Consider the following 27,559-nt stretch of genomic DNA (forward strand, 5'->3'; position numbering starts at 1 on the left):
GAGCCGGCTGCTGGGATCGAACTCCCAGCCTCACGGTCAGAGCTTCAGACTACATGTCTGCTGCCTTACCACTCTGCGCCACAAGAGGCTCTTGATACAGAATAGGCATGTGCAAAAAAATACAATAAAAATGTGGTCATTACAGATGCGGCCTGAAATGATTAGGCCGAATCTGAAATGTACGAAAATTCCTTCACCTTTCTGGATTCGACTCAATCCAAAAAGCTCCGGGGCTTTATCATCAGCTGATTGATGTTCTTCCTTTTAACTGCGGCCGCTGTGCTGATCATCTGTTGATAACAGGTGCTCTACCCACTCCATTTAAATGCCTCCCGAATTGGGAAGGCATTTAAATGGAGCAGGCAGGGAACCTGTCATAATCAGCTGATTGACGTATGCTCTTTCCCTTTCTCAAGCACTGCCCAAAAAAGTGTGTGTGTGTGTATGTGTGTGTGGGGGTGGGTGGGTGCATTCAAATGGCTGAATCATGCCCAAACGCCAATCTGGCCACGCTAATTTAGATTGTCTGAATGCAGGGGTTGGGTGGTTTGGCTTGGATGAGCCAAAAAACTACCCAAATTAGCCCATGCCTAATACAGATCTCAAAGCTACGTAGCAGTACTATTTACTGGCAGTGGGGACTAAGTATGGAATCTGGTTCCCATGGTGATTGACAGATATAATGTAGCTCAGCAAGGCCAGAAGTGTGCATATATGTGTGCAGGGTATGGATTAGGACAGGGTTTTGTATCCATGCATATGCACGATGCTCTTACATAGATTGGAAGAAAAAAGCATACAGTTCCCCTACCCTGGGGTTATGTGTGCATGGATGCATAGATATATGTATAAAATATCTTATATACACAGTAGTCATACATGCAGGCACACACAAGAATATATTTGCATGCATGCATCAGAGTGGGTGTCGTGTTAGGACTCTATTCTTTATGAGAGAAATGGGACTGTCCTGTTTGAGTCTGCAGTAAAAGACAAATCACACAGAGATATACACTGTATTTCAGCTTGTCATTTCGTGAAGTCCAGACCCCAGATGCAGGGAACATGGGCTGGGACGGAAGATGGTGAGAAAAGGTGTTGAAGACTGCAAATATTTTTACTAGCTAGAATCTGTGTTTTCCTTTTGTTTCTATGTGCTGTAGTTCACAGGTATTGATTTTTTAAATTTATTTTTAAATTTCTATGCCACCCTTCCCCAAGGGCTCAGGGAAGCTCACAGCATTTAAATACAGAGTTAAAATAAGAAAAACATTAAAAACCAGCTTGCATTATAGATGTTTTGCAGAGCTAGCTTGGTGTAGTGGTTAAGAGTCAGAGGAACCAAAGGGACTCTAATGTAGATAAATGTAGATCCATTGTGTTTTCCTTGTCACCACAAATACCATGTACCTTTTTCCTTGCTCAAAATACTCATCCCTTGAAAGGTGCTTTATACAAAGTACATAAGACATTGGTGTAAAAGAACCCTGGATACTCAAAATGCTCTGTCTGTATTCTGACCCTGAAGGGCTGAACAACCTCGCCCTCTTCTGGCTTGCGGAATTACTACAGATGTTAAAACGGCAAGGGAATTGTTAAGAAAAGACTCCCATGAATCTGTCTTGTGTTGGTGAAACATCTTTTTCTGGCCTTGGAAAACATTCAGTTAGAAGTATTTCTATAAATTCGTTATTTGATATATAGACTGCCTCGATCTGCAAAGGGACTCTGGGCGGTTTGCATCAATAGATAGAAACATCCGTAAACAGATTAAAATATCCTGACCCATTATGCATGGCAGCAGCCACATTGGGCTGCTGCTGGGCATTGCGCGGGGCAAGATGCTTCCTGTGTACTCACGGGGGAGGAATCCCCCGGACTATGCGGGCTGCCCCAGCGTACATGGCCGGGGTTGGAAAGCCCGACTAGCTGCCTGAAGGCAGCAGCAGCGAGGGGAGTGGGGGAAATGGGCCCCCCACTGCACAGTGGAGCCATGGAGCCGACAGGAGCATGAAGTGTCCCTCTGGAGACACTGTAGGTTGAGGGAAGGGTCAGGCCGAAAGGCCCGGTTCTTCAGCTTAAGCATGGGGCTGGCCCGACCCAGCCCCTGCTGGCACCCACGGCATCCAAAGGAACACAGAAGATTCCGTGTTCCCTTGTCGTGGGTCTTCCAGGGCTCTGTGCCAGGCCAGGGCTGGAATGGTGGCAGCAGGGTGCATAATTGGGGCTGCCCTGCTGCCGCCCTCCCAGATTTCTAGCCGCATGCATAATTGGTCCCTAAATGTTAAAAGTAAAGGTATCCCCTGTGCAAGCACCGAGTCATGTCTAACCCTTGGGGTGACGTCCTCTAGTGTTTTCATGGCAGACTCAATATGGGGTAGTTTTCCAGTGCTTTCCCCAGTCATTACCGTTTACCCCCCAGCAAGTAAGCTGGGTACTCATTTTACCAACCTCAGAAGGATGGAAGGCTGAGTCAACCTTGAGCTGGCTGCTGGGATTGAACTCCCAGGCTCATGGGCAAAGCTTTCAGACGGCTGCCTTACCACTCTGCGCCACAAGAGGTCCTAAATGTTAAAAACCATCAAAATCTCACCCATCTTCATCCTGCTATGTAGGAATTGGCTGTAGGCCAGGTGCATAAGCCCAGCCTCAAAGAAGGGAAGGGGGGAGTAGGGAAAGAAGGGAGACCCTGATGATCTTTGGCCACCCTGGCTTCAACCGTAGGCCTGGTGGAAGAGTGCCTGTGGAACTGTGATAGCTCTGTTGGGGCCCTAATCTCAGATGGCAACTTATTCCACTAGGCTGGAGGAGGGGCTGAAAAAGGCCTGGCTCTGGTCGAGGTCAAGCATATGTCTTGGGTGCCAGGGAGCACTAATAGATTAGCAGAATTATTTAAGAAGACCCATAGCCTGTGACTGAACCAGAAAACACCATTTTCAGCTAGCGTGTCGGAATCAGGGTTGCCAGCAGGCCTGCGAAAAAAAGCATAATTCCCTTTAATAAAACCTTAAATGTGTAGGACTAGAAAGCTGAAACTTTTCTGGACCAGGAGGCAAAGAACGTCACTCAGTAAATAAAGCCCTATTAGGCCTCAATTAAAGGAGCTTAAGGATGGGATTCTTTTCTGCCCACTTTTTGGCAGCAGCCCCCATAAACACAGGCCTTCTAAATTAAATTTATATTTTAGTATAGGATACTTAATTGTCTGTGCTAGCCCACACTCTAAGGGCAATTGCCCACCCGAATCTATTGTTGACAACTGTGCAAAAGCAGAAAAATGTATTCAAGTTCACAAGTTTGCTTTTTGCTGGGGCAGGTGTGGAGTGGGAAGACGGGAAATTACAAAGCATTTTAAAAAATGCCTTCTGCACATTTCGTTTGAGTATTCATTCTAACACATGACAAGTGTTACCCGAATCGTGCTTACACGTGTCCTGAGGCACGTGTATCAAGCCATGGGGAACTAGCTGAGCAGCAAGGGGGGGGGGGGGGGTAACAGCATTTAAGGATCAAATGCCAGTGTTTATGAGGTAATTAAACCCTTAAGAACTCAAGGCAGACAACATTGGTAAATTGTAAAAATTGTCTTTATTGGAAAGAAAATAATAAAAGCATAAATATATCCTAACAAGCAGTTGTATAGAGAAGAATCAGGGTGGGAAAAGAAAGTTCTGTATAATTACCATTCCTGTAGAGAGTCAGAGATCAGCAACACAAGCCAGCATGACGGGAGTTTCCAATGGATCCTGTGTTGGAAAGCACCCAGAGAGGCTGTTTACAGCCATGGTTTATATAGGGTTTTGGGGGAGGGGGCGAGGTGATGTGGCTTAGGTGAGCACATGATGGAATTTTCCATGGGTCAGGATGTCGGGCAATGCCCTGGCCAGATCTGGAGATGGCTGTTGATGGGCGTTAATGGGTCTAAGAAATGGGAGCCATCATGTCTCAATAGGTCTAGCTGCAGGGTTTGGGGAAGAGATTTCCCATGGCAGAGGGACCAAGTAGGGACCAAAGATGTTTGCCTAGGAGCCCCTGGGCAAACATGTTTTAGCTGGTCCACTAAATCAGCAATATAATGGGGTGGCTGGGGGTTTAGGTGGAGAACAATCTTGAGTCAGGAGGTTCTTGTGTCAGGCAGACACTGCCTTTCTGAATCTGTGGCCAAGAGCAAGCTCTTTAAGATGGAGTCTGACCTGACTTTGGCTTAAGCCTAGACTATAGAGGGGTGCCCCTGGGTTGTAGAAGACAGTGTGCCAGTTGGTGAGGCAGTGGTCCTGCCATGCGTAACATAAGATACATTTTGAGAATTCTCCCACTGGGTGAAGAAGAGCTGTGACTGAATTTGACATCAAGGGTGAAGGGCAATTATTTTGGGCCCTTTCATCCCTTTACCATTTTCAAACATGCAAATTTATGGACTACCTCCCAGAACTGTAAAATACTGAATTACCCTAAACAATTGTGCTGGGTGAGAGCAGGTGGATGTGATGGAAGTTGCAAAGAACTCTTGTTTAGCAACCTTCATTGTCATATCATAAGATGTTCTTGATGCTTCATTGTGAGTCTTCTTCCACAGTCACTCTAGTTGTCTCAGTTCCATTTTCCTCTTGTGCAACTCCTCAGTGTACCAAGGGGCTTGCTTGAGATGGAAGCACAGAGCAGGACACTGGGGAGTGATCTTGATAGTGGCCAATATCCAGTGATGCCTGTCCATGAAAAACTCACCAGTTATCATGTCCTGCATTCAGGAAACCCTCTGCCTATTCAGAGTTGGCCCCCTGAGACTGGCCTTCAGGGCATAATGATCTGACCATGGGATGGGGTTCACTGCCATCAGTTTTATACCCAACCCTGCACTAAAGATCAGCTCCAGGGTTTGGCCTGCTTGATGGCCAGAACCAGCAACAATTTGCGAAAGCCTTAGTGTTGCCATGGACTACAGCACGTCCAATATGATTCAAAATGGAATTCCACAGGCATGTAAAGTCAAATCAAATATTCATTTATTCTTCCAGTAGTCAATTCTCATTAGAACACAATGGGTTACTCAATTACGTTTTCCCTGTCTTCTTCAGTGACTGTGAGACTTCCAATATTTTCAAGTTACAGTGTATCGGTTATCACCTTGGCTCTCAGCTCATCAAATTCTGGAGTCATAACTATGACGAACCCTTACTATGGTCTACAGCAGGTTCAAGCCAGGACTTGAGCCTGGGAGGTCCGCATGGACATTGAAATCCCACAAAACTATCAGTTTAGGGAACTGCAGGGCCCAGATAACCACTGCCTCAAGCAGGCTCGACAGACCATGGCAGATGGTACACCAACCAGATAGCCAAGCTCTTGACCAGATCTCACTGCAGGCCAGCACATTCAGTACCTGAAATTAATGGTCCTGGGAATATTGTGAAGGAATAAACCTCCAGAGCTAGGATTGCCACACCTGACCCGATGTCTGAGACTGATGAAGGATGAAGAACCTGGGGGAGCAAGTTTTTTTAGGGCAACTGTTTCGCCTTCCTTCACCCAGGCCTCAGTCACTCACATCAGGTCTACCTTGAGCTCCATAAAGTATGCCTGCTGAGTCAAGAACTTGTTGATTGCCCTGGCATCACACAATAATAGGGTTGGAGATGGGTTTATTCCCCTAGAAGATTCCATCCCCACATTTATGGAGATGGGACGGAAATTAGAAGGGATATGAGCATAGCTGTATAGGACCCATCACTGGGAAGCCAATTCCATCACCTGCCTTTTCTGTTGTCAAATCTGCTCCTACCACCATACCTGCCATACCCTCCATTTGTTGGGATCCCTGATCCTCCCAGTCCCCCTTCCACAGTTCTAATTATCCTGGTAGATGTTGAACCTATAACATCAAGATCACTCATCATTAGCAATTTCTACTTGGGTATCATGTGCAGCTGGCCTGCATGACAATTTCTAACACCAATTTATCAACTCACTTCCTATACCCTTAACTTTCCCCCATCCATAATAGTTCTACTCCTAATCTCACTACTCTTACACTCACTCACACCTAATCTCTTCCACTCACTCACAACCTTCTTCCATCTGCTCCCAATATTCAAAACATAAAAAGAGCCCTGCTGGCTCAGACCAATGGTCCATCTAGTCCAGCATCCTGTTCCACACTGTGGCCAACCACTTCCCCTGGAAGGCCAACAACAGGGAATAGAACCTGAGGCCTTCCCCGGATATTGCCTCCTGGCTCGAGTGTTCAAAAGATTAATGCCTCAGAATCCCTCTGCTGCTACTGATAGACCTATTCCCCATGAATCTAATTCCCCTTTTAAAGCTGTTTATTATCCCTGTGGCCATCACTACATCCTCTGGCAGTAAATTCCACGTTTTAATTACTATGTAAAGTAGGATTTCCTTTAGTCCATCCTGAACCTACTGTCCAACAGTTTCACTGGATGCCCTTGAGTGCCAATATTTTGGGATCCTGATCAATTCTCTCCACCCCTTGCATAATTTTATAAACCTCTATCATGTCCCCTCCTAGTCACCACTTTTCTAAACTGATTCTTCAGCCTTTCCTCATAGTGAAAGTGCTCCAATCTCCTAATCATCTTGGTTGCTCTCCTCTGTACTTATACCACAAAAGAACATAAACTCATTGTGAGAATCATCTCTACTAGGGACCATACTAATGTCCTCTTTTAATAATAATTTTTATTTATAGTCTGCCCTTCTGAACACTCAGGGTAGGTAACATCAGTAAAATCAGCATACAATTTAAAAATTTAAACAAAACAGTCAACCCTCTAAAACACCCACACAAAGGAGTCCTCTAGAAGGAATCCGATCTTCTGTCTCCTCCACCTAGCAATGAGGCCAGTTTCACCTCTGTGTGGCTGGGGGCTCTGAGCAGATCTTGATCTGAGGATAACGTTTTTGGGGGATTATAAGGGTAAAGGCAGTGACCATTTAGGCTTTAAAGGTTAATACCAACACCTTGCACCTGATTTAATAAAATCTAGTTGGAAGTCCAACATTCTGAACTTGGGCACATTTTCTTGGGAAGAAGACATACTGGATTCTATGGAACTTACTTCCCAGTACACATGTGCAGAATGGCCCTGTAAAGCACCGCAAAGAGTGCCAAATCTGAGATTGGAGCACACCATTCAGATATACACTGTATTGTTAGGAAACAAGAACCCAAGTTCTTAGAGCATTACAGGCCAATCACAAAAGTGGCATTTTTATTCAATAAGATATAGTACAAAATGAATCTGTACATCTTTCTATTAACAGGATTTGTTTACAGTTATATTACACTTTTTTCCAGCTTTTATACTGCATCATCTTAAATACAAAAGAGAATTTACAAAACCCCTCTGACCTTTAATGACGCAGGCCAACGTGAAACAAAAACCCAATTTTTAAACCAGCCCTCTCCAATTAAACTCATTCAACTGCATTTCTCAAATCATACCAAGCGGGGGGGGGGGGGAGGGATGGTGGAATGGGTCAGTCTATAAGTATTCTGCTTAAAATAAGCAAACCTGGTCATGCAGTGAAAACAGTTTGACCCCAATTGTAAAATCAAATTTTAACCCTTGTCTTAACCCTTGTTGGAAATAACACCTCAACAGTCTGCAGACTGTGGTAACAATCCCAGTTTATGCCAGCCCTAGCTTGCCATTGACTCTTCAGCGTATTTACTTGGAAATTAGTCCTAGTGTTGATGGGCAGAAATCCATGCATGTACTGTACACCCTTGGGAATACAACCCAAGTTCCAATGAAACAAGTTAGTGGAGCCAGGAATCCGTGGCCTGCAAGTGATGCTGATGTTCCACCTATGTTTGTATCTGAAGAAGTGTGCTTGCACACGAAGGCTTATACCATGAATAAAAACTTTGTTGGGTCTTAAAAGGTTTCACTACACCCAAACTTTGTTCTGCTGCTTCAGACCAACTTGGCTACACACCTGACTATATGTTGCCCACTCAGCATTGACAATTTACTTCACAAGGTGCTGCATCTTTACATCCCATCTTAGTTGTTCCAGCGGATGTGGTGCCTAGTGTTAAAAGCTGAGTCTAACACAGTCCCAGTTAAGTTTGGCGACCTTGGGGACTGGATGTACACAAGAATACGGAGCACTATCCTTCATTCCTCAGCCCATTCAAGGTAAACAGCCTGGCAAATGACTAATGACTTTTGTTTTTAAAGGCAAGCCCCAACCAACTTTCCCTTCTGGAGAAGTCAACCAAAATAGTTCACATATATAACAAAACATCTTTATGGGGTAGTGTATTTGGAGAGCAGCCACAGGTGACTAAGATGGTGGTGGCAGAACTCAGAAGCCTGACCAGACTTGTGGTAGAACATTGCTATTTCAAGTATCTTGAGGACTTTTGGAGTAGTGACTTAAGACTCAAGTTAATTCCCTCACTTAAAACATTGCTGCTTTTTGAAGAATTCTCAGGAGAGACTTCCAAATACACAGGCGTGGATCTTTTACTTTGTTATCCACCTGTGCTTCCTTTGTCCATTGCAAGGTGTGCGTTCCTGGAGCGCTAGGCACTTCTGCTCATGCAAGGCCAGCAACTTTCAAGAAGCTAAAAAGTGCCCAGCACAGGAGTAATGTGCTCTGCATCAGATGACTGCCTCTGCAAAGCACAACGGGGAAACAAGGTGTAGGATCGGAGTCATTCCATTACAGTTACCACTGATTGCAATGCTTTCGAAAGCAAATCACTACTGAATATAACTTTTTGGTTAAGTGGTCCATTCAAACTGGATAATTAAAACCCAACATGCTCTCCAGTTCTTCTAAGAAGATACTCTTCTAAACAAAGAAAGAGAACAGTCTTCAAAATCCCATTGCATAACAGAACTTAGAAGCCAAACATTATTTTCTTAGCACGGACTGTGTTTTGATATGACGGTTTGTTAAAAAAACAGCATTCACACTGGTTAGCACAGAATGGCCAAAGTCACTGCATACTAGGCAGAAAACCTAGAAGATCTACTCAATATACTTAAATCCCTGAGTTAGCTTGATGTTTCTCCATGTATCTAGTGCCAACTAAATCATAGGCAAATGGTTACTATTGGGGAAAAATGGGAAGGCCCAGAGAATGCATGGGGTGAGGGAAGAGAACCTTATTGCTCATTTTGTATTTAAGAGGAAAGAAAAACAACTCAAAAAGCTAAATATTAGGCAGTATTTCCTTTTTTTTCTCCAAAGTCCAGGCTAGTAGAGAAGGTAGATATGAAGGCTATAGTTCTTCCATCATTAAGTGGAAACGAAAAAGCAAGATGCAATCTTTATGTCCTTTTAACAAACAAGAGGTTTAACAGGGTCCAGTCACTCATAAATAACTGCTGCAATAGTTATTAATGTCAAAAGGAAATGAAGAACCAATGTGCAGTTCTAGAGAAAGTAAAATTTGGTTTCAGTGTGATACAAGCGAACAGGACCGAAGGATCATGGAATATGCATATTACTTGGACCTCACTCAAATCAAGCATTTCAGCAACTTTCCTCTAGAGCTGCAGGAGCCACAGATGGGTCAAATACTTCTCTTCCTTCCCAGCCGCAAAGTCATGCTTCTTTGAATTGTGGCCTGTTTGAAGATTATGACATTTGATACTTTTTACTCATGACAGGAAGAATATTTCCTCCTCACCCATTTGAAGACTATCTACTCTACTTACAAGATTGTCTGCCTTTGTAACCTTGTAGTTGATCTGCAACCACAATGCTTTGTGGTCTGGAAGCCTTTCCCAGACAACAGTAAAGCATTCTTGTTCAACAATATGCTTCTACTTCACAACCATACAGTGCCTTGTTTTGTGGAGGTGGCACAAGGTGTTCCAATAGTAGTTAAAATTATAAACCAGGTACCCAAGACTACCAATAGACACAAAAAGTGAAGTAGGTGCTCCTTAAATGCACAGTATGAGCTAAGGATCAACATACAAGCCCCACACTCTTGCCTATAGCAATGACAGCTCATCAGGTGTGGCTTTGGAAACAGACCCTGCTATTTGCCAGTGAAGCAGTAAAAATAACATATTTCTGTCTAGGTCTTCTGTCAAAAAGTTATCGCATTTTTACGTGAAATATTAACTTGGTTAAACTGGAATGGGTTTGCAAAGAAAACGGATGAGGTTTTTTCTACTACAAAGGTGGCTCTTAAACTGCTGTTTTGTGACAAGCAAACTGGAAATTTTCAGCATCTCTACTGAAATGCCGACAGATCTAATGGATGCTATCTCCTGACATCCTGACTAGCACAAGAGTTTGGGGGATTAGAATCATATGGCCTAAACAGTAAGGCCATTAGCCAGTAATGTTAGATGTCACCTCCAATACAAATTGGAAGACGTGTATTCAGATGAGATATGTTACTTTATAGCTCCACACACCCCTCCGCTTATGAGATCTAGTTAAGATAAATCTGCCTCATTAGAGCAACTGTAAGAATCTAAAAAGCAAACCACCACCACTTCATAAGACAAAGATCTTTAAAGCGATCGACTACTGTTAAACTCAGAAGGATCCTCTAATACTTGGTGCCAATCTGGAGATCACCCATCTTTTTAAAGGAAAAGGAAAAGCTAGACCTGTGACTCCCTCCCCCTCCAAGTTAGAGACACATTTGAATTCTGAATTCTTAAGAGAGACACATTTGAATTCTGCATACTCAAGGGCTTTGTTAGATTATATTTCCATGTGACCAATGTAGTCCATTATCCCTAAACCTTTTGGGCAGTTCTTCCTACTAGCAAAAGGGTATGTGCAAGAGGGATAAGCGCAGACCACAGAGAACAAGTAGTATACTCCTCACAGGACTGACTGATTGTCTTTATCTGCTTCTTATGACTGTTGTATCCAGGTTAAACCAGCCAGAACAGATACAAAAATACTATCAAGGGGTTAAGACAGCTTTTAAAGAACAAATCTGGGAGAACAGGGGGAGAGAAAGCATCAGGCTTATCACAATGTCAAACGCACTTGAGAACAGAGCTGGCCTTCTGCCTTGGAGAGTGCAGGTCTGATTCTCCAGTGCCGTATGGAGCCTCACAACAACCTTTTCCTTCCTGGATAGGGCCAGCTTCCACCGGGGAGGCCAATCTCTCACAGCAGGATGGCAAGAGGGCTCTGAGTAACAATCTGGATACAGCAGGCATCACTTCTGCAGTAGCACACTTGTGTCTTGCGCCTCCCCCAACACCCCCAAACCATTGTGTTATTTCATTGGCATTGAAATAACATTCATCTCAGTCTTCAAGAAAGTTGCATATCCCTGGGGGAAAAAAAAAGGCATTGTTCTCAGCAGCTTTCAGAACGCAACACAAGAGCAGTCACAGCTGGGAAAAAAATCCAGTCCACTTCATCGAGACCCTCGGCTTTTGCTATTGCTGCGGCTGATGTTCTGGAGGAGGAGGAGGAGGCTCTTGGGGAGGAACAGCTGGCCGGGGTCCAGCAGGCCTGGGGATAGCCTGATGCTGCCTCTGCCGGTAAGCTATGACTGTGCCCAAGAGCAGAGCAATGATGGTCATGAGGTAAAGGTCCCACTCCGGTCCCAAGAGCTGGTCCATGTCGAGGTGGGAGAATGCCTCTTTGATCTAACAAGGGAAAAAGAGACACTGGAAGTTTTTTGTTGTTTTAAAATAGCAGGGAGAAAATACAAAGAAGATATGTAAAAAATTGTCTGCAGTGTGCGTCAGCAACTTCTCCCAGAGAGGCAATCTTAGCACATATTTCACACAATCTGTCTCTAGAAAACTTGAAGCACCACCATATGTTTACCTCACCTGTCCCTCAAGGATCTGGATGTGACTTCCTTCTCCAGCAGTTTGCCTCTACTGAGAGGAAGTAACGGCCTCAGGGTTCCATGGTTGAGTGGGGATCTGAACCTCAATCTCCCTGCTACTAGCTCAACACATATGGCTGGATCTTATGAAGGAGCTGTATGCATGCATGCTAACCTCTGCTGTGAAGCATGCTTCCATTTTCAATGGGTCCCTTAGTGCAGTGGTCCCCAACCTGCGGGCCGCGGCCCGACGTCGGGCCGCGAAGGCCATGGCGCCGGGCCGCAGCTCACTCTCCCCGCCCCCCCCCCACAGTAAAAAACTTCCCAGGCCGCAAGCCTGCGGCCCGGGAAGCTTCTTACTGCGGGAGGGCGGGAAGAGGGAATCAGGGCCGGGCTGCGCCCGTGCAGGCCGCGCCCTCACGGCCCGATCCGCGGGCGCGGCCCGATCTGTGCAAAACCTGGAAATGTTATATCATAGATCATGATGGGTAGCCATGTTAGCCTGTCTTTAGGAGTAGAAGAGAGCAAGTTTCCAGTAGCACCTTAAAGATTAACAAACTTCGTGACAGTCACTGCTCCCTTTTTCAACATTATTCAAATCAATATCTGAAGAAGTGAGCAGTGATTTGGGAAAGCTCCTACCCTGTTAGAAATTGTGTTAGTCTTTAAGGTGCACTTTTCTCTGGCTGATGGATTTTTACCCCTTCTTTCTGTTAAAGAGACATCAAATCAATGATTTTTCTCCTTTCCTTGATCCTGGGGTTGTACACAGCAAATTCAGCCACCTGCACTCCTGTGTAAAGAGGTGTTCTGATCTCTCACAAAAATAAAAGGCAAAAGCAACTCAAATTCTGCTCAACCCTTCCTATTTGATAATCCACCCTCACATACACAGAGAACAGTTCTGTGGTAGACTGAGAGCCAGCAGGGTGCAGTGGTTAAAGAGCACCGAATGCTAATCTGGAGAACCGGGTTCTATTCCCCACTCCTGCACATGCAGCCAGCTGGATGACCTTGGGCTTCTCACAGATCTCAGGGCTGTTCTCAGAACACAACACCACCTCACAGGGTGTTTGTTATGGGAAAGGAAGGGAAAAGTGTCTCTAAGCTCCTTTGGGACTCCTTCAGGTAGAGCAAAGCGGAGTATAAAAAGCTAGATCTTCTTCTGATCCGTGACAAGCCCTTCCATCTAGCCTTCTTTAGCTAAAGAAGAAATTTACACAGTGAAGGCTTCAGAAGGGATATAGGCACATTCTTCACTTCTGCTTGCTATTCCTGTACATTCTCCTGCTTCATGGCTTGTACTGTCAGGTTACGCTGAACTGCAGCAGCAGATGGATGCACTGAAATACACAGTCATTACAGATTGTGTGCAGCTTCTAATTTTATCCTTATTTTGCCAAGATGCCTGGGCATGGAAAGAGGCTACGTAGTGGCTCCAAGCCAAGCTAGCCTCCTTCCCGGAACTGAATGAGTGGCAGCTTTTCCTTGGAGTGGTTCAGAGGGCCACAACCATGTTGCATCATACAATGCAAGTGCTGGACTGCACAAGACTTTCAGTGACACTGAAAGATGAGCCTTCAACCATTTCAGAACAACTCCTGCATCAATGACAAAGAGGGGCCCTGTGCATTATGGACCAGTCTGATTACTCATACGTCCAGAGTAGCCAAATGAGTCAGCCAGCAAAAACAGGAGTACTTGCTGTTTTGAACACAGCTTAACTTGCTAGCAAACTAAGGGTGACAAGAAATATCAAGCATTCAGTGAAATGAAGAAACAAAAATACAAGTGAGTATTAAAAGGTGGAATGAGCAACCAGGGAAATGTTAACCTACCACCTTGGACCATACCACTGCTACAGCCAGTTGCAGCTACAGTAAATGTTTCTGCACCTTACAATGTTTTTCACATGATATCATTTGCTAAGATACTGAAGATAACGTTCCTTGCCTGTGGCTCCACTGGGTTACTTACGTTGGTTTCTTGTATGTACTGGAAGGCATATATTATTCCCAATTTGCAGAGTGCAAGAAAGACAGGAACTTGAGCATCGGGACTGGCATCAGCTGCCATGTCATAGAAGCGTTTTGCAAGGTGGATATCCTGGAAATATACCGGATACGTTTACGTGCCAATGTTGTGAGTTAAGTGTCAAAGATGCATTGCTTAAAAACAAATTAGGTTAAAAAAACCAAGGGCATAGAAAAAGAAATAAATGGAATATACAACATAATTACATTTGTCAACGACAATAATGTACAGGACACAGAATAATTTCTCTTTCATCCCCTTCATTATAACTTTAAGGTATTGTCTATAAAATACTCGTTTCTGTTGGAGTACAATTGTATTCATCACTTACGTTTTACATTTCAAACTTCATAATTGACTGACTACTACACTGGTTTCATCATTGCTATGTTTTCAACATTCACATTTTTGCCACTTCTACATATTCATTGGAACAAGCTTTCTCATATAGGATTATGTGAAAACCTGGGGTTAATTTTTATATATATTTTTTGAATTTGTTAAACATTTATTAGGTGATATGATGATATAAGGTCATGTCAACCCCCCACCCCCCTCAATGGGAAATAATGGGCCTGGAGGAGACAAGGGTTTTTTGCCATTCATTTATCTGTATCTGCCTCTCTTCCAATATTATTTCTTCTATGTATATGGGTAGCATTAGAAACAAAAAGTTTAGTTTTGGCAGCACTCATTTTAATTGTAGAGATTCCTCCCAGTCACGAGATTTTAAGTTTTCTCCATCTTAATAAATCAGTTTGAATTCGATTTCCAATCGCTCATCTACTGTAGACTGCCACCCCTTTGCCTTCACAGAATCAACCTCTCCGTCAGATGGCTATCTAGCAATAATTCTCCAGGAATTCAACACTGTCTCTACATCACCCACCTCCAAACTGCAGACCAAAGATGCATTATTTAAATAGTTAGGACTGGAAAGCCCCCAGTAAGGTTGGCATAGTAAGAGTTTGGACAATTATTCCTTTACATCTTTGTGGCAGCAAAACTGCTGGCACCCCAGCTTCTGGCTATTAAAGTCTTCTTGTGTTACACTAAAGTTTTTTTTCATGAGGAAGGCCTTCTGTCCATCTAGTCTGATTGTAAGCTCTGGAACAAAGTCTCCCTTCCCTCAGTGTGTTATGCATATGGCACCAATGCAGTCTTCTGATTTCTATAATAAGCTATATTTCTATAGAAAGCAAACTTATAAACACCATGCATCTCAATCTGTGCTCACCTGTTTGATGCCAAGACCCTTCTCATGCATGTACCCAAGGTTGAACATTGCTTGGGCACTATGCTGATGCTCTGTTGCTAGGTGATAGTGAATAAATGCTGTTTCATAATCAACGTCAGTGCCAAAGCCATAAAAGTGATAATCTCCAAGTTTGAGTCTAGCAACAGTATAACCTATTATTTAAAAAAAAAGAAAAAGAAAGGAAGAACAGCTATGAAAAAGCCCCCATGAGCTATGTATATATGTTCAACCAATTTATGAGGCTCCAGTACCCTAAGTACCACTCTACATTTGAAGATGAGCACTGGACAGAAACATCTGGATTGGCAGTACTGATCTAAAAATACAATGCTGGAAACTCCAAAATGCACATGGAGGAGACTCTTCTTTGCTCCTCCTTTTCTGCAGCTCCCAGCGACCCTCTAACTAGGAATTGCTGGAGGTTAAGGGATCCCAGTGGACAAAAGGGCAAGTAGCCCGGAAGCTTCTCCTCGCTATTTCCTTCCCTCCATGCCACATGGCTGCTTATTCGTGGGTCCCTGTGGCAGTACCTTTATGAGAGTTACAGGGTAAGAGGAACATGGAGAAGCCCTTTGCATGCAGAGTTGGGGAGTTCAACCCATGGAGGCTGGCACCCATTCTGCAAAAGCACTGGAAGAAACCAGGAAGCTTTACAAAAAGCTTGACTATTGATGAACTAATTCCCCCAGTTTCACCTTTCATGATCTGTTACAAGAAAGATCGAGGAGAGGAACACAATATAAGCCTCCTCCCCTCCCCAGGTCCCAGCTCGGGGAGAAAAGCAAACTGCAAATGAAGTGAATAAATAAAATGTCCTTTGGTTCCACTTCAGTTCTCTTGCAGCCAAAAGATGAAGACTGAAATGTCGATAACCATTCTTGAGTGAATGCTCTGAACAAAGTGTGAGGACACGTAGGGGGTAAAGTAAATGAAAAGGGTACCATCATGTGAAACAGATATATTTTAAAGTTTATAAATGTTTATTTTGACAGAGAAAAAAGGTAACAAAGTATCACTAGCACCAGAAAATGAAGTTTCTTAGGGGGGGAGGAATTAAAAAAAATGAATGTGAGGGTTTAAAAAAAAGTAAATGCTATATTTTTACTTTGTATAGGAATGATGCAGAAATTGTAAATAGCTGTACGGAACCAGGGCCATTTCAAAAGCAACAAACCTTGGGAGGCTGCTCTGTTCCAGTGCAGCAATGCTCTGGTGTAAGTTTCATTTTCTTCTATGATGTTGGCTTCTTCTGCAGTTTGAACAAAGGTTTGAGAGAATCAAGACACAAATCATCTTTAAGTCCAGGAGAAAGGCTATTCTGCTTAGTTATGCCGAAACTGAGGCCTGGGGCTCACAGTACAATCCTTAACAGTTATACCCTTCTAACTCCACTGACTTCAACAGACTTGTAAGGATGCAGTTCTGATTAGGACTGCATTGCCAGGGCAGCCAAAACAAGATTGAATGCCTGTGTGACTGAACTGAGAAGCCACTGTTTACACCTGCTGCTGCCAGCCATTTAATCCTAACAGCTTGGTGGGTCTTCCCATTAGCTGCAGGGGAAGTGAAATGAAATGCTGAAATGGCCATGGCATCGATTGGTTTAGCTTCTCTCCATTTTGAAGGAGGGGGTAGCGAAACAGACCGTTTAAATGGCTGGAAGCTATTTCACTTTCCCCCACTTGGAGAAGTGAAATGGACAGTTTCAATAGTTCATAGCCATTTAAACCTAACAACTGATGGTGGACTGCACTGCTTAGCTGTTAAGTTTAAATAGCCCAACTCTGGAAATGTACCTTCCCTGAACACTGGTTTAGAAGCTATGAACTGGGTCAAATTCATAACAAGTTTTGGCTCATGAACTGATTCATGCCTATCCCCATTTCCCACTGCTAGTTTTATTGCCACTTTATGAGTTAAGACTGTCCTGGCAGGCAAACTGCCTTGAGAGCTTACAGTAGATAGGGTCGATTTAAAAGGATGCTTTTGTATATTACTGGGACACCTCTATTCATTAAACTTTAATTCAGCAAGAGTCAACAGCAGCTGCAGCTTGAGACTGGCCCAGCTTGTGAGACATTCTACAAGAATCACTACAACAGCTCATCATTTCAATTTGGCAAAAATGTTACAAGTGGAACAGAATCAATTGACCCCAGCACTACATGGCAACTCCTGTGCTATATCATGTGAACTGTTTTATCATCATCAAAAGGGAGAATGCCTGGGATGTAAGATTTTGATCTCTTTTCACCCAACACGAGCTACTTTTCTCCTCACTGCAACCGGTTCTCTTACTTTGATCCAGTATAAAGGCAGCGTTGCTCTGTGCTACTTCATAGCCTTGCTCCGCCAACAGGAGATACTGAACCACAGCAGAATTTGCATCGCCTTCTTTGTAGCTGTTGTAGGCAGTCATAAACCTTTCAGACCAGCGGCCTCGTTCGCAAACGTTCTTAAACAGCTGTAAAGAAAGCAACAGCAGACGGTGGTGACTTCTTTAAATACAAAGAATTGATGTGCATTCAGGGCACTCAATTTAGGTGCCCCAAAGCCTTATTATTATTATTATTATTATTATTATTATTATTATTATTATTATTATTATTATTATTTATTTGATTTATTGTTCGCCACTCCCAGACGACACGTGGCGGGTTATAAATAAACATCTGAATAAAATCCCATAAAACCCCAATTAAAACGCCAGACATAGAAACACAATCATAAATCAAAAACCAGAATTACAGATATGAGAAGGAAGAAGATGAAAAAACAAAACGCTTGCAATTCTCATTCCCCCAGAAAACCACAAGGGGTGGGAGGGAAGAGGGTGCAAATGTCACTTGCAAACCATCACTCATGACGCTGTCCTGGAAGGGGGGGCCATATAGATCACCCTGGTCGTACCAGCCTCAACTACAGACCTGATGGAAAAGCTCCATTTTACAGGCCCTGCGGAACGCTGAAAGCTTCCGCAGAGCCCGTAGCTCTTCTGGGAGCTCATTCCACCAAGTAGGGGCCAGGACCTTTCCCGTGGTTCACTTTAAAAAACATTCAGATATATTGAAAGGGAGCATGAAGAATGACTACTCCTAAAATAACGTGGTTATGAAAACTATTTAGTACTTCATACTGCACCTAGCGATACATCAGAAAAGGTTTTGTCATCACACATGTGAATGCATTGGCACACATGTGAATACACTCTTGATGTATAGCTAGACAAGAGCTGAGAGTGGTTGGTCTCAGATCGTACATATTCTAAATCAGATACTTTAGAAAGATTAGTTGGAGCAACACATAATAGATTTTTCTTTGCCATATAGCAAGCCTTTAGATTTTGATCTTGTACAAGAGAGCATTCCCCACAATAATTTGACCACTGAGGAAGACCCCTCAGGGTCAAAACGTGTTTGGTCTATATTCTGTCATGTGCGGTTAGATATGTGTTTTTATTACACTGAATCAGTGCACCTTGTTTAATAAATATTTGTAAATATTTTTTTTAATATTGTTGTTGCAGCTCAACCTTTGGGTTCCTTTAATTGAACACACAGGAATTAGAGCCACCGAAAATTTTATTCCAGGTGATCGGTCTGGTTACCTGCCGTCACCCTCTCCAACACAAAGTCTTGTTTGGTCAGGACAAAATTAAATGGAGCCGAACTCTGAATGCAAAATGCTGCTTGGCTGTAATGGAAGAGATGCTGGCCCCATGAAGAGAGGAGTGCGAGATCCTTACCTCAACCGCGGTACGACAGGAACGATCTACCCCAGTGGCGGTGGCATGCATCTGAGCCAGGTTATAGAAGGCCAGAATGTGACCTCCCTGAGAAGCCAAGTTGAAAAACTTCAAAGCCTTTGCATAATCCTTTTTGACTCCGATGCCATCTATGAATGGAGAAGGGGCAGCAGAAGATTAGGGTTGCTTCTCATTTGGAATGATGCCCTGATGCCCCTTGGTCTACCTACAGTCTCTCTACCATTGGTAGATTTAAAAGTACAGAAGCTTGATTAAAACTGAGCAAGATCGCAATTATCATAGAGCAGTCGAGACGAATGCGTTTTTCTAGCAAGCATTTAGTTCTGAGAGTGCACAATGATTACTAGGTTCCATTTATATTAAATGAGTTTCATATAGAGACTGGAAAACCTCGTATACATAACTAAATATTTTTAAATCTCCTTCTAGCCTTATTTTGCCAGCCCCTCTACAGGCTACCTCTTAAGCTTTCACTCAGAAATATGTTCTATCAAAGTCAGTGATCTACTTATTAGTTAGTGTGCCTTAGATTTAAAAGTCTCCCCCAATCCTGCAAATGTCTGAGACAAAAGAAGCACAAGACATCACCATCTTCATTAAATGGGTGATAAGACTTTAGCCATAAATTAATTTACCCCCCCCCCCATGCCCACACAATCAGGTTTATTTTCCTAGTCACTGAACACATCAACTGAAGACATAAAACCTCTTGATGTACTTCAGACACAGTATCTACCTTTTAGGACTGGAGACCTCTGAGGATAACTAGGGTCATGACGTGGAGGCAGGCAATGGAAAAGCATCTCTGGACATATCTTGGCCTGGCTGTCAAACAATCCTACAACTGTAGGATGATGTCCTGGCTACACTACACACATGCCATATGATATAAATAAATAAATCTGTCTTTTAGACAAGGAAGTCCCATAAAGTATGCAGTCATGAATTATAGCCTCTGCCTGCCAAGGATCCTTTCTCTAAAAAAGCAAGAAGCTCAAATGATCTGGATTTGAGTGCCACCTAATGGAATTTAACCAGTACAGCAAATACAAAAGTGTCTTTCTCAACTTTTTTACCACTGAGAAACACCTGAAACATTCTTCAGCCTTCAAGAAACCCCAGAAGTGGGGTGATTACTGTGTACATGCACACCTGAGGCTCCTCCCCTTTGTCCAGGTTGACTTGATCATATATGGTTGTATCACCCAATAAATGTTTAAGAAATGTTTAAAAATATATTAAAATTAACTCCCGTGCATTTGGGAAACCCTTCCAGGGCTGCCACTGGTTTATACAACGATTTCATTTATAGTCTGCCTTTCTTGCTGAGACTCAAAGTGTATACAATTGAAAAGTGCTGCAATGAACAGCATAATGCATACAAACAAGATACAAAATCAGGTATAATAATTAAAGGATGTTAAGAAACCAAAACACCACAAGTTCTCAATACTGAGGAACAATGCAGTATAAACTATGCCATACACATAATGCAGTGAAGATGGATTACAAAACTGGGAAACAATTAAGGTACTTACTGTAATACATAGAGCCCAGTTGAAGCTGCCCATCTACCCACCCTTGATCTGCTGCTTTTTGGAAATATTTCAGTGCCAGGTCATAATTCTGTAGAGAGCCATTGGAGGAGAGTGGTTAGTCTAGGTAGGATCTGAAGGACCTATGATCAAAACTTGTATCTCTGTTTATTTTTCCCTGTATCTTCACACAGCCATGAAGCTCACCAGATGAACTTCAGCCAGTTACACCTAAGCTACCTTAAGGCACCACAACTGAAGTAAGATGTAGACAAACTGGAGCATGACCAGAGGAGGGCTACGAAGAGGGTGAGTGGTTTGGAGACCAAGTTGTATGAGGAAAGCTTGAGGGAGCTTGGTCTGTTTAGCCAGGAGAGAAGGTGATTAAGAGGTGAAAAGATATCCATCTTCAAGTACTTGAAGGGCTGTCATATAGAAGATGGAGAAGAGTTGTTTTCTGTTGCCCCAGAGGGTCGGACCAGAACCAATGGGTTGAAATTAATTCAAAAGAATTTTTGGCTAAACATCCAGAAGAAGTTCCTGATAGTTAGAGCGGTTCCTCGGTGGAACAGGCTTCCTCGGGAGGTGGTAAGTCATTCTTTGGAAGTTTTAAAGCAGAGGCCAGATAGTCATCTGACGGAAATGCTGATTTTAGGAACTTAGGTAGATTGTGAGTGGAAGGGATGTGCCAGTGTTTGTCTCTTGTGGCCCTTCCTTGCATACCCAGGGAATTGCTGATCACCACTGCGGGTGTGGCGTAGGTGAATTTCCTCCAGGCCAGGCTGGATTCTAGAGATTTTTTGGGGGGGGGAATCACTTGGGTATGAAATTGGGGTCACTGTGGGTGGGCAGGTAGTTGTGAGTTCCTGCATTGTGTAGGGGGTTGGACTAGATGACCCTGGAGGTCCCTTCCAACTCTACTGATTATATGATTCTACCTCAAAGGATGGCTCCAAGGATTAAAAAACAGGGAAGGAAGAGCCCCACTGAGAGGTTTTAGTAGGCACAAGGATTCTAGGAGCAGGTTTTAAATTGCTTGCCTTCCTCACAGTGTAGCCCCAGAGGTCTCCTGAAATGCTAGTCCATCAAGATCCGTGTCCCCCGGCAGCAGCATTTAGGTCTGTATTTCGTGTATTTCGTGAACCGAAATCTATGGGAGTTGTTTCTGTGGACCCAACTCATTATGGTGTTCAGACCTCCTTGGAGTAAGGGCAGCCTCTTTTGTAACTATGTGTCTAACAGGATTATTAGTATTCCACCTCACATTAGGAGCTGGTTTGCAGATGAGTCTGTGTACAGCCATGAAGCTGCTTGTGTGATTATCATTTGCATGGGGATGATCATTTCCATTAAACAGGTGGATATTATTACAAGGAAAGTGGAAATGCTGGAACAAACTTAGACCTGTCAACCTTGGGTAAACTGAACTTTTGAAAATCAGCCTTGTTTCTTATTTTAGAAACAGGAGTGACTGGATTCCCTTTAATATCTCAAGCTCTGCCTACTTCAGAGGAATCATTATGCATCACCAATAGACTATCTGAATTCTACGTGAAATCCCTGGAACAGAGAAAAAGAAGGGAGAAGAAAATACCATCCTCGTTTGCTCTCCACAATCTAGAACTTTTTCAAAGTCAGCACTTTTGCTAAAGGAGAATACCTCTAAAAATACCAATTTACCTTCCTAATGTCATAGCTCTGCACTCATGCAAAACTAATACACTTAAATACACTGTGCCCATTCTAAGTCCCTTTATATTAGTGGCCACAGAAGAGTGTAGCTTTGCTTTGATATCCACTGCTCTTCTTCTCTCAGTGTACAGAAATGAGACTAAGGCCTTTGGCAGCTAATAATGCCTTCGATTCACTTTCACGACACTAGGGGAACACTCAAGTGTATTATATAATGGAAAGTTTGTTGGACTGCTCATTGAAATTTCCACTGATCTCTTGAGTAGCAAACAAGGGGGAATGAGCCCAATTTGACGTGGAAATTAACTATTGTACTGTGAAATCATGCCCCGAGGAAACTGAAATGGCAAGTATACTGAGCAAACTTACCACTGGAACACCTCTTCCATACAAATAAGCCATTCCTAGACCACTTTGTCCCACTGGGTTACCCTGAAAAATGAAAGGATAAATAATGTGATAACACAGCATACATAACACAGTTATACATTTGAATCTAGATTACCATGTATTGTATCATTCACAATTATAGTCAGAGTCAAGATGGAAAAAACCCCCACAAGTTTGAGGCTTAGTGTATTGCAGTTTCAGTTTTAAATCCTTACTTAGCACCACTTGCATTATACTACAGCTCTACTTCAATTGAAATGTAATGTAAAGTCTGCAAGTGTATGTCATGTTCTACAGTCTAGGTGAGGTGTGATAGACCTATGAAATGAACAAATGATAACCAGAAGGAAAGACACTTCAGAACTGCTGTACATGGCACAGGAAAGACCCCCAAAACACTACTAGCCTGTGCGTCAAGTAATACTCAGCCTCAGCTTAGTTCACTTTGCATTGGCATAACTTACTCAGTAACTTCAAGCCAAAATTCAGCTACATACTCTCAGTACAAGGCCCACTGTATTACTGCTCAGATAAGAAGGTTCTGTCTGCATGTAATACCTGTTCTCACCCAGGGACCACATGCTCCTGTGCGGCAGCACCCCTTTTACTCTCAGTATCTCTAGCAGCCCCAAAGCAGAGCACACAGCAGGACAGGAGGGAGGATACTGTGTGCATGCACAGAAGATAATCAATGATTTGAATGAGTTACAGGTTAAGTGCAATCTTGTTTTCATCATCAATCTTCTGTGCAGTCTCACATGGGGATTCTAACAAGCTCCTCACTTGAACAACAAATGAAGAACTGCCTTGCCCACTCATGCCTCATGTCTCGCCTGTAGATCTAGTACATAATGCACAGACGTGTCTGCCAATGACCAAGTAGCTGCTCTGCATATCTCCATCAAAGGCAATCCATCCAAGAAAGCTGCAGAAAAAGCCACAGCTCCAGTAGAATGTGCATGTGTGTTCAATGGGCATGGTAGTCTAACCCTCTCATAACATTCCCTAACAGACTTGACAATCCATCTGGACAGTGTCTGAAATTATGCTCTCCTGCCCTTCTTCATGCCACTAAAGCAAGTAAACAGTGTCTTATCCAGCTTGGTACAGTGGTTAGGAGCGTGGACATCTAATCTGGAAAATTTGGTTTGATTTTACGCTCCTTCACATGCAACCAACTGGGTGACCTTGGGTTCACCACAGCACTGATAAGGCTGTTCTGACTCAGCAGTAATATCAGGGCTCTCTCAGCCTCACCCACCTCACAGGGTGTCTGTTGTAGGGAGAGGAAAGGGAAGGCAAATGTAAGCCATTCTGAGACTCCTAGTAGAGAAAAGAGGGCTTGTTCTCCTTTATCAGGGACAGTATCTTGTCTGTCTTAGCAGGCAAAAGAGCGGAACCCTTGAAAGGTAAATCCTCAACTTTAAGCCTAGTCTCCATAGGCAATGCTGTTGATCTCCATAAAGTTTGACACCTGAATACGATGGAGCCCTTGTAGCCAAATCTGCAGAATGGGGTCCTGCATTAATCAGTTGTTTTGGAAGTCTAATAGCTACCATATGCAGAACATTTTTCTTCCAGCGGAAGTTCTAGGAAGGGAAGAATCATCTTACACAAGAAGAGCTGATAATCCACCATGATTATTTCATGTGGTCCCTGGGTAGAAACAAGCTTCTAGCTCCAGCACACAGTGCCCCCCCCCCCAGAGGCTTTTAGCTGTAAAGACCTATCTGATGGTGGGCCTGTTCATGCGCAGTCCCACAGAAGATTGATGAACAAAATATTCTCCACTCAAGGGCTAAACAGAGACATACCATATCAGCAGCTTTCTTAAAGTACTGCAGTGCTGTTTCGTTGCTCTGGGGAACAACATCACTCCCTTCTGAATACATCTGCAAATCAAAATTGTGATTTTAAATTTTTGTTTTTACCTATTTTATCTATGCTGCAAGTCACCTTGAATCCCAAAAGGAAGATAGACCACTAATAATGAGTTTTAAATAAATGTTCAAGAAAAAACACACACCGCCTCAATAAGATTTCGGGGAACCCATCACACATAATTCCTCCTTTTATTCTAGGCCAAGTAATACCCAAGTTTCTTTCCCCTACTTCTCTTCTTCAACCAAACATAACTGGTGGGGAAAACAAAACAAAACGCTGAGCCAATGCTTGGTGAGCTAATATTGGGTAGTAATATATACTATGTCATTGATTTTTACAGACAGTTACATGTCAAAAGAGCTACCGACTGTACAAAACATACATAACAGGAGTGAAAATGGCAGACTGTTGGAAAATGCTACTATTAATAAGTGAGGAATTCATACTTGTATCTTATCAACATTTCTCTTCAAAAAGATGAATCAAGGCTACAAATAAAAGCTGTTAGTGCTGAGTGGTATAAACCACTCTCAGACTTCCTGAACAATCTGCTGTGCTTGTTGACCTGATAAGGCTACTTCATGTATTTGGAGAAGGAAACAGGTTTTTCATTTAAGAGGTCCCTGGGTCAATTGCTGGTGCTTCCACGTAGAAGTCCTCAGATGGCAAGTGCTGGAAGAACCATTTGCTTGAGGCTCTGAAGAGCCACTGCTGGATAGACCAATGTCTCTATTTCACATGTCATAAAGGCAGTATTGTGTTTCACAGCCCTTGATAATTCGGGAGGAGAGTGCATACCAATTCCTGTTTTACTCGATCAAAGTCAACTTATAATAACAATGAGGCTCAGGATATCCCACAACTGAGGCACATTTATCGTCCAACAGAAGTACTTGGGTACCAAGATCATTGCACAGAGGGAGAGCACCATCTTCTTTGAGAAGGGGATCCTTAAAGCCCATGAAAATGTGTTATACCAAGACAGGTAACTGGTCTTAACAAGGTCAGTACTGACTAGTCTGACTGTTAATGGCTTTCCAGAATTTCAGAGGTTTTTCATATCATCTATTGCAAGACCCTTTCTACTAGAAATTTTAGGTACTGAGCCTGGGACCTTCTGCAGGGAAAGCAAAACCAAAAACTTGCCTTATATTTCTGAATATTGCAAGGATGAAGGGGTGGGTGGGAGGAAGGATGTGCCATGAACTCAAAGTCTAAGATGTGTACAAAATGAAGGAGTCCCACTCTCCTACACATCATGGCAGGAAAAGGCTAGATAGCCATCTGACGGAGAGGCTGATTCTGTGAAGGCTCAAGGGAGTGGCAGGTTACAGTGGATGAGCGATAGGGATGTGAGTGTCCTGCACAGTGCAGGGGGTTGGACTAGATGATCCATGAGGTCCCAACTCTGATTCTAGGTGTCACATTCAGACAAATCTGTTATTTACAGCTGTTAAACAAATGGTTACAGTGCTAACTAGAGATCACTCCCTCAACATACTAAACATGGAAAGCTTACCTTTCCCAAAAATGCCATGGCATGTGAGTTACCAGCATTAGCTGCTTGATTGAAGTATTCAAAAGCTCTCTGATTTGAGGAGAGGAGTAAACAGGGAAGAGACATAAGCCACAAACATCAGTTTCAGTCCATCACTACACTGCTCACATTTGTAACTAAACAAATATGACCACACAGGTTTAATTTAAAAAGGCTAAAGTTCAGGGTTAAAAGAATGGATAACAATAGAAAGCAACATTATTTCTTGATTCTTTTTACTATAAACAACAAAAACTTGTCATTGGATTACTGCTTGCTGAGACTTACCTTCCTGAAAGGGTGGCAAACATAGTTTTGCCCCCTCTCTCACCTTCACAAGAACCCTGTAAGATAGCTTGGGTTGCGAGGGAGACAAGCAGCCCTAAGGTCACTTAGAAAGCTGCTCATCTGAGTAGGCATTTGACTTTGGCCTCCCAGATCTGGACTCAGCAATAACTACAATAGATTTGTTACTACTTTCTTCCCACTTGGCTTTCCTGTACCTAGGAGTGTCTACCATCTAATAGCAGTGCAAAATTTTTCACAACCAATCTAGACGAAATTCATATCCTGTCTTCCTGCCTGAGAATTATTCCACTCTTACTTTATTCAAGATCTGTCGAAAGATATGTTTAATCAAAAATCTCCTGACTACTTATACCACTTTTTTAGACATCTCATTCATTCTGCCAGCTAGTTTCTTTTAACGGACTCATGGTCTGGCTGCTTCAGAACGCCAGAGCCCTTTTACTTTGCATTTTAATTCTCTAAGAGTATAAGTTGGGAATCTTGAATAGCCAACACCTGTCCGTTCCACTGCTTATTTAGCCCAGCGAAACAAAGTTTTAAACTCTTATGTTTGGAATACAAGGACAGTCATTTCTTGGGTATTATATGGAATCTGGCTCCATGCATTTTATCTTTCCCAGTTTTAAGTTTGCTACTTTATACACATCCCCATCCCAAAAGAATTCTGGTACATAACTGTCACAACACTTACGTCTAGCCAAGAGAGACAGCTGTTATGCCCACATTATTTAAGCCTACTTGCTTTTTATAAGCACTGACATTTCTCTCCTCCTAAAACAGTTAAAAGGCACAATGATACCTGATGATTTTGTTCAACTCCTCTTCCTCCATGGAGATGCAACTGCCCAAGCCCAACCTGCAACATTAAACTAATGTCATATATCTTCCTGCTAAACAAGTTGACTAAAAAAACACACAAGCGTAAAATGAATGAAGTGTATGCCCGACATGAATACTAGATATCAGGTTGAGAAAATATTGGGGGGGGGGGGCAACAACACATATAGTTCCACTTCAGCAGGTAAAACAAAATTAAGCCAGCAACCAGCAAAACAGTTTGTTCAGCTGTGAAGTCCCTATTCTGATACAATTAAGCCAACCATCTAGTTTTCAGAAGTACACTGTACTTCCTGCTTCCTTCTGAAAACCAATGAGGGGAGCAGAATGATAGGCAAAGTCAGTTCATGATGGGGTGGGATTCTTTTCAGCACAAGCAGGTTCCAAATGCACACATCTTCAGAGAAAGATCACTCTTTCCCCCTTCAGGCACTGCCCAGCTGCCTCCACCATATGGCCTTCCAATGCTTTATATATGCTTCAGGTATAGAGATCATTTCCCCCATTAATCAGG

General features: G+C 43.0%; 1 protein-coding gene across 1 annotated transcript in view; it reads right to left on the minus strand.

The window, feature by feature from the left end:
• Window positions 1–7,204: 7,204 nt before the first annotated feature.
• SEL1L (SEL1L adaptor subunit of SYVN1 ubiquitin ligase) overlaps window positions 7,205–27,559 on the minus strand; it is a 44,009-nt gene continuing 23,654 nt past the window's right edge. The window contains exons 11-21 of the mRNA XM_077323407.1: window positions 27,008–27,064; window positions 25,882–25,950; window positions 24,293–24,370; window positions 22,458–22,520; window positions 20,400–20,487; window positions 18,841–18,989; window positions 17,394–17,559; window positions 16,270–16,344; window positions 15,075–15,247; window positions 13,781–13,909; window positions 7,205–11,615 (exon numbers count right to left, since the gene is read on the minus strand). Coding sequence (XP_077179522.1) covers window positions 11,403–11,615; window positions 13,781–13,909; window positions 15,075–15,247; window positions 16,270–16,344; window positions 17,394–17,559; window positions 18,841–18,989; window positions 20,400–20,487; window positions 22,458–22,520; window positions 24,293–24,370; window positions 25,882–25,950; window positions 27,008–27,064 — 1,260 coding nt within the window. The 3' untranslated portion in view covers window positions 7,205–11,402. The remainder of the gene's footprint in view (window positions 11,616–13,780; window positions 13,910–15,074; window positions 15,248–16,269; window positions 16,345–17,393; window positions 17,560–18,840; window positions 18,990–20,399; window positions 20,488–22,457; window positions 22,521–24,292; window positions 24,371–25,881; window positions 25,951–27,007; window positions 27,065–27,559) is intronic.

The sequence above is a fragment of the Paroedura picta genome, chromosome 2 (assembly GCF_049243985.1).
Source record: "Paroedura picta isolate Pp20150507F chromosome 2, Ppicta_v3.0, whole genome shotgun sequence".
In the NCBI taxonomy this organism is placed as follows: Eukaryota; Metazoa; Chordata; class Lepidosauria; order Squamata; family Gekkonidae; genus Paroedura; species Paroedura picta.